The 12,750-nt window shown below is 35.7% G+C and overlaps 1 protein-coding gene across 1 annotated transcript in view; it reads left to right on the top strand.

The window, feature by feature from the left end:
* The window catches only part of TBC1D32 (TBC1 domain family member 32), a 164,797-nt gene that overhangs the window by 17,312 nt on the left and 134,735 nt on the right, over positions 1-12,750 (top strand). The window contains exons 6-7 of the mRNA XM_034670774.1: positions 7,221-7,422; positions 7,971-8,053. Coding sequence (XP_034526665.1) covers positions 7,221-7,422; positions 7,971-8,053 — 285 coding nt within the window. The remainder of the gene's footprint in view (positions 1-7,220; positions 7,423-7,970; positions 8,054-12,750) is intronic.

Raw genomic sequence — 12,750 nt, 5'->3', positions numbered from 1 at the left:
AGGCACCCCTTGATGTCAGTTTTTTACAACTTGTTATTTTATATATCCCTTCCCATTATTGTAGTTCTAATTAATTTTACTACTTTTGTCTTTTACCTTCTTAGTAGCTTTATAAGTAATAATTCTAACTTTACCTTTACCTTTTCTAGTGAGATTTTTACTTTCATATGTTTTGCTATCAGTCTATTTTTCCTCCTAGCTTTAAAAAAGTCCCTTTAAGGTTTCTTGCAAGGCCAATTCAGTAGTGATGAGTTCCTTTAGCTTTTGTTTGTTTGGAAAACTCTTTATCTTCAATTCTGAATGATAACCTTGCCTGGTAGAGTATTCTTGGTTGGAAATTTTTCCTTTCAGGAGTTTGAGTCTGTTATACCACTTATAGCTTGCCAAGTTTCTGTTGAGAAATCTGATGATAGCCTTATGGGGTTTCCCTTGTACCTAAGAATTTGTTTTATTCTTGCAGCCTTTAAGATTCTCTCTTCGATTTTTAAACTTTTAACATTGTAATTATGTATCTTGGTGTAGCTCCCTTTGGGTTCATCTTGTTTGTAACTCTGGGTTTCCTAGACCTGGATGCCTGTTTCCTTCCCTAGGTTGGGGTTGTTTTCAGCCCTTATTTCTTCCAATAAGTTTCCTGCCCCTTTTTCTCTTCTCCTTCTAGGACTCCTATAATGTGAATTTGAATTTTATTCTGTTTGGTGTTCTCCCATGGTCCCTTAGGTTATCTTCATTTATTTATTTATTTTTTTCCTGCTGTGTCTTGGTGCATTTCATTACTTTGTCTTCCAGCTTCCTGATCTATGTTCTGTTTCATCTAGTCTTCTGTTGAACCCCTCTAGTGTATTTTTCAGTTTGGTTATTGTATTCTTTAGGTCTGTGACTTTTGCTTGGTACTTTGTTATGTGTTCTATCTCTTTACTGAGGTTCTGTGTTTATCCATTCTTCTCCCAAGTTCAGTAAACATCTTTATAACCATTAATTTGATTTTTTTATCAGATACTTATCTCCATATCATTTTCTGAGGTTTTGTCTTTTTGTTTGTTTGTTTGTTTGTTTCCTAATTTGGCTTGGCTCTGTTTTTTTCTATGTATTAGGTGAAATGCAGGTACTTTTCTCAGTCTTCAAAGAATAGCCTTGAATAGGTGATGAATCTCTCATTCAACCTTGTCCTAGCTCTTGGTTGTCTTTCAGACCTTTGTGATTATCTCAACTGTCTGATTTATTATTGATATGCCCCTTTTTTTGAGGGTTTGCCAAGGCCTGTCAGTGATCCAAGGGGAGGAAGCTCATTTAGCACCTAATTTCAGTATGATTAGAAGTCAGACCCTCAGGCCACAGCTTTTAAAGTATGCAAATGTATTTAGTCCTGTGGGATCATATTTGTAATCACTGCTGGCCTCCAGACAAGATCTGAAGGTCTCCCTTGGGTGTAAGTTGCAAAAGTCTGAGTTCTAGATGAATGTATAAGATGTTCTCTGGGAAGTCTTATCCAGCTGTAATGAGGCCAAGTGGGTGTGCAAGTGGAGTGTCTCCTTAGCCTCTTGATGTGTGGGAAACCTGAATTCTATTCTGAGGCTAAAGCTGTAGGCTAAGTAAATAGGCCTTTTTCATAAGAAGAGTGAGGTTGTTTCAGTCTGCTGTTTGTGCAGGGCCCTGGTATTGATGGCCTGCCAAGAATGGTCTTTCCATTTGTTATAATCTGGTAGAGCTCTGGATAGTCAGCCCTCTTGGCCATCAGGGCCAGGTGATCAAGGGGTGTGTTTTGTGTGCATCTGCTGGCTTGAGCAAGGCAGCTAGAGGGTGTAGAGGACAGGGCACGCTCACTAGCTTTAGGAAGACAACAGGAAAATGCCTTGAGTGTATGCTCCCATGGGCGTCTGTAATGGAGCAGGAGAGTGCCTTTTTTGTGTGCTGGCTTTAGGTTGGGAACAGGAGACTGCCCTGACAGCTCACGCTCATGTTCTGCGGTTTCATCTTTTCTTTGTTTCCTCTGTTTGCTAATTTGGCTTAGCTTTGTTTTTTCTATGTATTGGGTGAAATGCAGGTACTTTGCTCAGTCTTCAAAGGAGTGGCCTGGGGAGTGCTGCATCTCTCCACCTGGCCTCACCAAGTGCCACGAAAGCTCCACCCGTCTGTATCAGCAATGCGGTGGTAACCCTGCTAACAGGCCATGTGGAGAGTGCATCCATGGCATCTACCATCCTCATCTATCTCTGAAGAGCATCTCAACTATCCCCCCCTCCAACCAATGCCCCCACATTAGCAAAGGAGTCTCCTTTACATACAGTCTAGGGGACTTTCCAGACTACTGTTTCTTTGCTGGGTCTTGGGGCTAGACCATAAGCAATCCCTTCAAGAGGGAAATCTGTTTCCTTATAGCACTTTAAGACCCCCTGGATGATAACCCTTTTGGTTTTCCAGGCTAGGTGTTCTCTGGGTTTATTTCTCTGGTGTAGATCCCAGGAGTGGGGTGTCTGATGTGCAATACTGACCTTTTACTCCTCTGGGAGAAGCACCTGTCTGGCGAGATCCCTTCCTATTTTGTGTTGCCATGCCAGGAGTGGGGTGTTTTTTGGGAGACTGTGTCTCTGCTTCTCCTAACTATTTTGATATGGTCCTTTTATCCTTTGTTGTGGGAAGCAGTTCATTTAGTTTTCAGATCTCTTTCACGGGAAAGTGACCATATGTAGCTGTAGATTGGGCGTGTCCATGGGAGGAGGATTTTCCTACCACTATCTTGGACCCCCCTCCAGGAGCTTGCTTTTTAAATTTTTAACTGTCTGGGAAATTTCCTCAGCTTTATTTTCTAGTCCTTAGATTCAGATGGAGATTTGCATTTCTTAAGTTGTATTTTTTCTATAAGAGAACATTCTTTTTTTTTTTTTTAAAGATTTTATTTATTTATTTATTTGACAGAGATAGAGACCGCCAGTGAGAGAGGGAACACAAGCAGGGGGAGTGGGGAGAGGAAGAAGCAGTCTCATAGTGGAGGAGCCTGACGTGGGGCTCGATCCCATAACGCTGGGATCACGCCCTGAGCTGAAAGCAGACGCTTAACCGCTGTGCCACCCAGGCGCCCCAATATAAGAGAACATTCTTATTCTACAATCCTTTTCTTGTTTCATGAGTTTAAGATCTCTTATATCCGAGAAGATATAAAGTTTTCATTTCTCACTTTCCTTTTTCCTTCCACATTGATTTTTCTATTTGTTGTCTTGGCTTCAGATTTTAAATTAGCAATTTCTTCAAATACTTTTAAGTCAGTAAATAGCTGTTTGAACAGTCAGTAAATAGCTGTGCAGGAACATGGGACCTCGTTACTTGTGCCCTTTGCTATGGGGGAATTTTGCCATGGATTTGTTTGGGGAACCTCTAATACCAGTCTCTTTAATCTTACTCTTTTTCCATAGAGAAGGCTCCTATAGCTAGCTGCCTGCAGAAAGTATAAGCCTAGAGGGAGAAGATGACTGGGTGGAGAAAGTGGTTTTCAGCTTTTACTGTATAAGCTTTGATTTAACCCTGTGGTACTCTGTACTGTTCTTGATCTTTGCCTACTTTCCAAAGGATACATGGGGGTGGCTACATGGAATGTAGAAGGAAAGCTGGTCAAACTTCTTTTTGGGTTGACTTGCAGGCAGCTCTTCTGTTTTCAGTGCCACGTCTTCCCTAATTCCAGAAATACTTGATACCACCAATTTGAGTTTTTTGAGAAGTTCTGTGAAATATTGTGTTCTGTTTTCTGTATTATGACTAATCATTCAGTTTTTCCAGGTCCTGAATTATTGTTGTTTTTTTCCACTTTCTAGAGTCCAAAACATTGTTACTGTCACATCCTTTCTTTTCTCCTTGACAGCTATAAAAGCCTTCTGAAAATTCCCTTCACTTTTACATTTTAGTATTTTAAGAGGGTGCAGATGTGAATGTTTGTGTTCAATCTTCCATACTCAACTGGGAGTCTTTTTCTATATAGATAACAGCTCTTTTGTAAAATGAAGAAGACTAACCTTTTGTCATGAGTTCTAAGGTTTCTTTTCATTATTTATCACTTCCCTATTTCAGTGTTTGTTTTTGTTTTTGTTTTGCTATATAGACATTTAGTTATGTAGTCAATTTTCCCCCAATCATTAGTATTTCTAAGTTTTTTAAAGAAAGTTTCCCTTACATTGAAGTTAAACAGGTAAGACATTAAATGTCAGTTTCTTTTGAATCGCCATTGTGCTGTGGTTGTTTCTGATTATATTATTTATATTGGTAAAAGACTGGAATCATCTCAAATGTCCAATAACAAGAGGCTGATTGATTAAATTATGTTTTCACAAAGGAGCACTTAGCAGCTGTGCAATAGGAACATTGAATTTTTTTATGTATTGCTGTGGAGTTATCTTCAGGATATCTGAGTGAACAAACAAAATGCAGAAGAATGGTTTAGAATGCTACCTTTTATATAATAGAAGGGAATATGAATAAATAAAATCATATTTATATTTTTCAAAAGGAGTGATAAAAGGATAAACTGAAAAGTAATAGTTTTAGAGGGAGGGAGAAAAACATGTGGATAGGGAGGTAGAAATGGAAGATATATGGGTTATACCTTCATTGTACCTTGATTTGAATTTGGAATCATGTAGCTGTTTTACAAGCTGCATATAATAGTCAAATCAAAAAGAAAAATTCACATTTCAAAGAAATTCAAACAAATGGGAATAAGTGAATTTAACTACCAAGCAAGTTAGTGACCTACCCATGTAGAGGAAAGAATTACCTCAAGTGACCTGATGTGAACATTTCTAGTGAGATATATCATAATGTTGAAAGAAAACATTCTCAAAGTAATCTTAAACTGTAATCAATATATTTTGAAACTATTATGAACATATTCCAAAATAAAGCAAATGAGTAATTAGCATCATAAGGAAATAGAATATACAATTAAAGAAGTTAAACTTGAACTTTAAATTCATAACAGAAATAATAAGTATTAACTTATTTTTCTTATGCTTTTCTCAGAACTACTACTGAGGAGGCCTAGAAGTAATGACAACCCCTTAGCAATGAGTTGGCACTCAGATTGTGGTCTCTAAATATCTAAGTTTTGTTGTTTTTTTCCCTACAAAAGGAGGAAGGGATCCTTGAAGGTAGTTGTTTCTGGATTGGGCCAGTAAATATGCAAGGTGATCCCAAGATATCTTACCATTCTAGAAAGTAAGGAAATTATCTAAGACTAAAGATATAGTGTCAAAAGTACTCCAGTCTACCAGAATGGGCCTTCTACTGGTTTAAGGTGGATAATTTGAGGTTTAAAAAAATGACTTTAATGATTGACATACATAAAGCGTACAAAAATGATTTTAAAAACGCACTAAAATTAAAAAAAAAAAAACTTTGTCAATTACCCATTGAAGTTGTGAGGATACCAGCTCATCATTTTCCAAATTGATTAAAAATGTTCAAACTCTTTTTTTTCTATTTCCTGTACAAATTGTATTTTTTTTAAAGATTTATTTGTTGATTAGAGAGAGAGTGTGCAAGCATGAGTGTGAGTATGAAGGGCAGAAGGGGAGAGAGAGAGGGAGAGAGACCCTCAAGCAGACTCTGTGCTGAGCATGGAGCCCAATGCAGGGCTCAATCTCCTGACCCTGAGATCATGACCTGAGCTGATCCCAAGAGTCGGACACTTAACTGACTGTGCCACCTAGGTGCCCCTGTACAAACTGTATTTTAATATAACTATTAAGTTACTGAGGATAAAGTTCTTCATAGAAAAATTTTAGTTAATAAGTGCAGAGTAACTAGAAAATCACCATTTGGTAGCTCCTAATGAAATAGTTGATTTAGGAAATTATCATGAATTGATGCTAAAACCATGAGGTGAAAGGCTTCATGTGGGGAGGACTTCCCACTGGAGAGTTCAGACTCATACCATCTGACCAGTTGATTTGTAGCACCATTAAAATTGGGACAACCAGATATGTATCTAATGATATGACACAGGAGGAGGTACATAGTAGCAATCACCTATGAAGTTATTTGGCCAAGAAAAAATAAATGGAACTTTAAGCCCTTAGATATAATTATCAATTTATAAGAAATATGGAGAAGTAGAGGAACACATTAAATGACAGCATGGTGAAGCAATTATCCAAATGAAGAATGGATAGGAAAAATACGTTGTTTCTCCAAATTAATGGCATGGGTAAAAAAGAAAAGAGGGGGCCTAAATGATCACAATAATATAATGCACTCTGTGAAACTCATTTGAATTTTGATTTATACAAATCTATTATAAGGAACACCTTAAGGCAATCAGGAGAATCTTGATATGGGTAGATTATCAGATAATATTAAAAATTATAGCTTTTTAATTGGGATATTGTTGTGTAACATGGAAACCTTAATCAGTTAAAGATGTACACTAGGTAAAATGATGTCTGACATTTAGCATATAATATTCCAGTAGAGGTGGGCAGAGGGGGAGGTCGGGGAATAGATAAAACAAGACCGGCAAAATGTTAATAACTGTTGAAGATGGGTGGAGGGATACATGGAGAGTCAGTACCCTATTCTGCCCACAGCTTACTGTGTTTGTTTTTAAAGCCAGAAAAACTGAAAGTGTGCTGCTCTGGAGCTAGATATCCTGGGTTTGAGTCCTGGCTCCACTTCTTACCAGCTATGAGATATTGTTCAAGTTACTTAACTCCTGCAAGCTTTAACTGTATTTCCTTATTTAAAAAAATGAAGAATACTTCATAGGGTTAGTGTAAGGATTAAACGAGTTAATATATCTAAAATATGTAGAACAATGCCTGGCACGTTAAATATTTACTATGACTTCCTTATTTATTATTACTATTAAAGTGTCCTAGCTTCTGAAATATAGGAACTATGTCCTATTAATGACATGGGAACTCAGGATTATGTTTTTACTGCCATCAGGTGAAGTTAGATATGGCCCTGGACTTATGGTGTCTATAAACTTTTAAGTGTGTAGTTTTGCTTTTTCCCATCTGTGTATTCTTTCCTCTAGTCTCCTGAAACTGCTCTCCTTATTAGACATTTATCTGTACATGTGTGGGAACATGAATATTGACATGTTAGAGAACAACTATAGAACTAACGAGGAGCCAAGCAAATGCAAAGTTTGTGATATGGCTAGACTTTTTGGTAGTACTTTAAGAGGTCATGATTTATAACCTTGGAATCACTTTTAGTCTTTCATGTTTCAGTCCAACAGGTGCTCATATAATTGCCCAGTTTTCAAAAAAACTTCTTGATGAAGATATTTCTATTTTTTCTGGATCGGAAATGCTGCCTGTGGTTAAAGGAGCTTTTATTTCTGTGTGTCGTCAAATATATGGTACATGTGAAGGCTTACAGGTGTTAATTCCTTATAGTTTGCATGAGTCTATAGCAAAGGCATGGAAGAAGGTAAGAATTTTCAAGATTATTTCCTCCCTGCAAATCTTTGTTTCAAGTATAGTCACTATTGGAATGCAGTTAAATCTTTACTGGGGAAAATATGACTTTCTTATCATAACAGTACTCTAGGGAACATAATGCTCTTTAATTTGGTACAGGATGACTTCACCTCATTTCCTACCAGGACAAAGTTCTAGGACCCAGCTGGGTACTTCAAAGTCTTTTCTTCTGGTAGGAGAGGCTTTAGATAAATTAAACTGACATTCTTCTTTGGAAGCTGTTTCTGAGCAATTTTTACAGACAGCTGGGGCTTTGTTATGGACACTGGAGATTATAATGTAGTAATAGTCAAATGTAGTATGTATCAGTGAGCTAAGCCTTTTTTCCCCACATTTATATACTTCCTTTATAAAATTATTTTACATGATATTAAAAACCAAGTAACTTAAAATTTGAAGATAATTTAATTTTAATTATATTAAGGATCTGTAAAAATGTATCATGAGATCTTATGAATAATGTTATCAATAAAAACAATGTAATCTGTTGTATTTTAGACAAGTTTGCTATCAGAAAGAATTCCTACTCCAGTAAAGTGTTCAGATTCTATTTCTTCGGTAAGCCAGGAATCCCAAAACACGTAAGCACAATTGACTAAACTTATCTGTTTTTCTACATTTGCTGAAATAATTTAAATGAAAATGTAATTGAATAGTATAGCAGAAATACACCTGAAACTAATATTACACTGTATGTTAATTAACCGGTATTGAAATAAAAACTAAAAAAAAAGAAAATACAGGAAGGTAACTGTATACATATTAGTATTAAGGAAAATTACATTTAGAGGTATCTTTAGAGATCATGTCATACTTGTACCTTAAATCTAGCATTACTTATTATACTTGCTTTATCCTGTGTTAACATTTTGGGTTAAGAAATTGGATCTGTTGTAATGTTTCCGAAAAAAGTGGAGAAGTATCAAATTCCAAATTTGGAAAGCTAACTAGGGAGTTCCAGTAGCAGTAAAGTGTTTTCAAATGCCAGTGAAGTCTATTTATATTTAAATTATTTTTTTAAAAATTGAGATCTGGTGACTTATGTACCAGGATTTTCTTCTTAGTTGTTGGCATATTCTAAACAGATAATATAACTTTAAGAGGTATTCTTAAGAAAAATTTAAAAATCAACATTTCAGGTAGATATAGTTTAAAGAAGTCAAACAAAAAACTTTTTTCATTTCTTTGACAGTGTAATGATTCAACAAATAGTTGTCTTTTCTAAAAATCAGCTAAAATTTTTTTCTGATAGTTGTCATAAACTTAAATCCATTGCCATTGTTTGTGTGTGAGGAGGGGAGAATATTTCTGCAATTTTTGAGGTAATTTTTAGATCTTTTTTTTTTTTTTTCTTTCTTCTTCTTCTTCTTCTTCTTCTTCTTCTTTTTTAAGATTTTATTTAGTTGAGAGAGAGAGGGAGCACAAGAGCCGGGGTGGATGGGGTGGGGTGGCAGTGGGAGAAGCAGATTCCCTGCTAAGCGGGGAGCCTGACATGGGCTCCATCCCAAGACCCTGAGACCATAATCTGAGCCTAAGGCAGCTGCTTAACCGACTGAGCCACCCAGGTGCCCCTAAGTCTGTTTTCTTTGAGATCTTCTGTGATTTGTCATTTTTCATTTCATTCATGAATTCATTTTCTAATTCATTCAGCTATATTATTGGTCCATGTGCTTTGACTTCTGAGTATACCTGTATGCCATAAGAGCTTATTGTATCCTGTAGAATACAATTAATACAATGTGGCAATATAGTATGCTAAATTTATATGGTGGAGCCATGCGGGGTCCATTGGGAGGCAACTTGTGGGGGAATCTTTCCATAAGAAGGTGTTAAGCTAAGTTGAAGAGAACAGATGTTAATTGACTAAAAACTGAACATTATTTCAGATTGAAGGAATGGTCAATAGGCTAGAAGAGGGAACATGATTAATGTAGTTAATACATTTTACTCTCAGTAATTTTTTTAGATTCTGAAGTTAGAGTGTGAAGGAGCTAATAAATTATATGCTACTCCTTCCTTCCTGAGTTGAAAACCAAGTATTAGTGATAAAGAAGTCAAACAAATCAAAATACTGAATAACACAGCCTTCCTAAGATCTCAAGAATTAGATTTACCCTTCTGTCACAGTTGGCAGTGGACAGCTGTAGGCTTCCCTCTAAGGCAGAGCTTGCAAAGATCAAATTTAACTACATAGTAGAACAGAGCAGAATGTGTGCTTCCTACAGGTAGCTGGATCACAAACATGTAGACTGAGAGAGAGGCATTGCTTAGCTAGACATGCTTAGGTCATTCTCCAAATCTCCTGAGTCCCTTCTTCCATGGGAGGAGTAAGTAATTTGGTAGGGTTAAACTGAGGAATGTGCTCCATGTAGAAACTTGATTCTGGGGGAAAAGGAGGTTCCCTCAACATATGATACTAATGTCTTAGAAACAAAAGATTTAATAGGGTTTTTGATAATATAGAATCAGAACTGTTGATTTCATTTTCATTGTCAAAATTAAATTAGCTCATAGAGTTGAGTGTTTTTTGTTCTTTTATGTTAATTGAGAAGTTAGTATAAGATAGACATTATTTGTTCCTTTGTAATTTGGTAAAACTTGAGTGTAAAACCATCCAGGTCAGTAAACTAGACTATCCTAATGCCAGTACCTAGCAGATTCTTAACATGTTTCTTATCCTTTTTTTTTTAATTCCAGCATAATTAACATACAGTGAGTGTTATATTAGTTTCATGTATACAGTGAAGTGATTCAACAATTCTATACATTACTCAGTGCTCATCATGATAAGTGTACTCTTAAACCCCTTCACCTATTTCACCCATCCTGCTGCCTGCCTCCCCTCTGGTAACCGTCTCTTTGTTCTGTATAATTAAGAGTCTGCTTTTTGGTTTGTCTTTTTTTTTTTTTGTTTTGTTCATTTATTTTATTTCTTAAATTCCACATATGTTTGAAATTACATGGTATTTGTCTTTTTCCAGTTGACATATTTCATTTAGCATTATACTTTGTAGCTCCATTCATGTTATTGCCAAAAGCATGATTTCATTCTCTTTTTGGCTAAGTACTATTCCATTGTGTGTGTGTGTGCATATGCATACACACACACACACACATACATACATACATACCACTTCTTCATTCATCTAACGATGGACACTTTGGCTGCTTCCATGTTTGGCTATTGTAAATAATGCTGCAATAAACATAGAGGTACATATCTTTTTAAATTAGTGTTTTTGTGATTTTTGGGTAAATACCCAGTAGTGGAATTACTGGATCATATGGTAGATCTATTCTTAATTTTTTGAGGGACCTCCATACTGTTTTCCATAGTGGCTGCACCAGTTTGTGTTCCCACCAACAGTGCACAAGGGTCCCTTTTTCTCCACATCCTCGCCAACACTTGTTTCTTGTGTTTTTCATTTTAACCATGATAACAGGTGTGAGGTGATATCTCATTGTGGTTTTGATTTGCATTTCCCTGATGATGTTGAACATCTCTTCATGTGTCTTTTGGCCATCTGTATATCTTCTTTTATGAAATGTCTTTTCTTGTTGTCTTCTGCCCATTTTTTAATTGGAATATTTTTTCGAGGGTATTGAGTTGTATAAGTTCTTTATGTATTTTGGATACTAATCCTTTATCAGATATATCATTTCCAATTATCTTCTCCCATTCCTGATAACTTTCTTGAATCAGTGAATAAATTAATAACACTTCTAGCCCTAGATAATAGTTTCTAAGTAATGACACCAATAGTAAGACTGATACGATAAAGGTAAAATTAAGAGTAAGTTGCTAAAATTCTTATTTTGAGCCTCTGATAGACTATTGTTAGGTATTTTGATCTTATATATTCTGATAGCGTATGTTAGAAATTTCCCCTCTATCCTTCCATTTATTGATGTTTACTACAGAGAAGATGGAAGTATTCATATAGTCATCATAGGGGATTGGTGTCTTTTAAATCTAGACTTTGAATTGCAGTCTCAACTCCAATTACTACCATGCTGGTTTGGTTGATTAATAGTTATGACAAGCTATGTAGGATCATCATTAGGGCAACCATAGAGAAGAATGTAATCAGAGGGACAACAAGGTGCCCAATTTGCCCCAACCAATCATCAAGGGGCCTTTAGAAAACTAGAGGGTGAAGTAAAGTTGGGGGTGGGGGGGTCTTTAATCTGTAAAACTCAGCCAGTGATCTCAAATAAATAAACACCTAAAACTCAATTTCCATGAAAGTGTCTAGCCCTCCATAATATCTAACCATTCAAAGAATGGAGTTCTTATAAGCTAACAAAACCGTGTATTCTTTGCCATTGCCCTTATCCCAGCACCAATAAACAAATTCAGTGGCTTGGATTTTACATTTTGAAACAGTATCTTCTGTATAATTGAAAGATAATTAAATGCTGAGATAGTGGCAGAAAAGATAAACTAAATTATGTCAATTCTCTGTAATTTTTCAGAATTATGGGATGCAACCTGTAAGTTTTTTTTGCCTGTGTTGTTTTATTTGGGGGGTGGGAGTCAAGGTAGACTTTAAAATACTGTTTCTTTAATGGCTAATGGTTATTCAGGTTTTTTGTTTGTGTTTCAGAGACTTGATTATATTTTCTAAAAATATTACCTTTTTTAATCTAAATAGATACATTTTTGTTAACTTGTTCAAAGTATTCTTGTATGATTAAAGAAATTCTTTAGCTGTAATTTTTTTGAGCCTCAGTATTTTATGGCCTTTTCCCCCTTTAACTACTTTATTGCATTAGTTTATACAAAGACCAGGTTTTTGTTTTGATAATGCTCTTTTCATCTCTCTCCCTCTCCTTTTCATCGTCTCTCCTTCCCTCATTTCTGTAGTACAGGAAAGTTAACGAAAAGGGGAATGAAAATGGATGGTGAGAGAAGCAATCTACATCGGCCATACTAAGTTTAATACATTTTGATATGTAGCATTTTCTTATTAAGCTCATTTAAATATTTTAAGAACTTTCTATTTTGATTTTACTCTTTAATCCATGAAATATTTGCAATACACTTATTTCAAACAGTTATTTTTACTATTTCTTTTTTTTAAACCGTTGATTTATAATTAATTTATATTTTCAGAGAACCTGGATTGCATGGTATGTGTACGCTTTTATGTTGGTTGAGATTTTGTGACGTACAGGGTCAGTTAAACCCATAACCTGTCTTTGCTTGAAAAACCTTAACTTTGTGTTCTTATTGGAAGCACCTATTTTCAGTCAGTTATTAAATTTGTAGACATTT

Source organism: Ailuropoda melanoleuca, chromosome 10 (assembly GCF_002007445.2).
Source record: "Ailuropoda melanoleuca isolate Jingjing chromosome 10, ASM200744v2, whole genome shotgun sequence".
Lineage (NCBI taxonomy): Eukaryota > Metazoa > Chordata > Mammalia > Carnivora > Ursidae > Ailuropoda > Ailuropoda melanoleuca.
The sequence above is the reverse complement of the archived record's forward strand: the minus strand, read 5'-3'. Positions and strand labels throughout refer to the sequence as shown.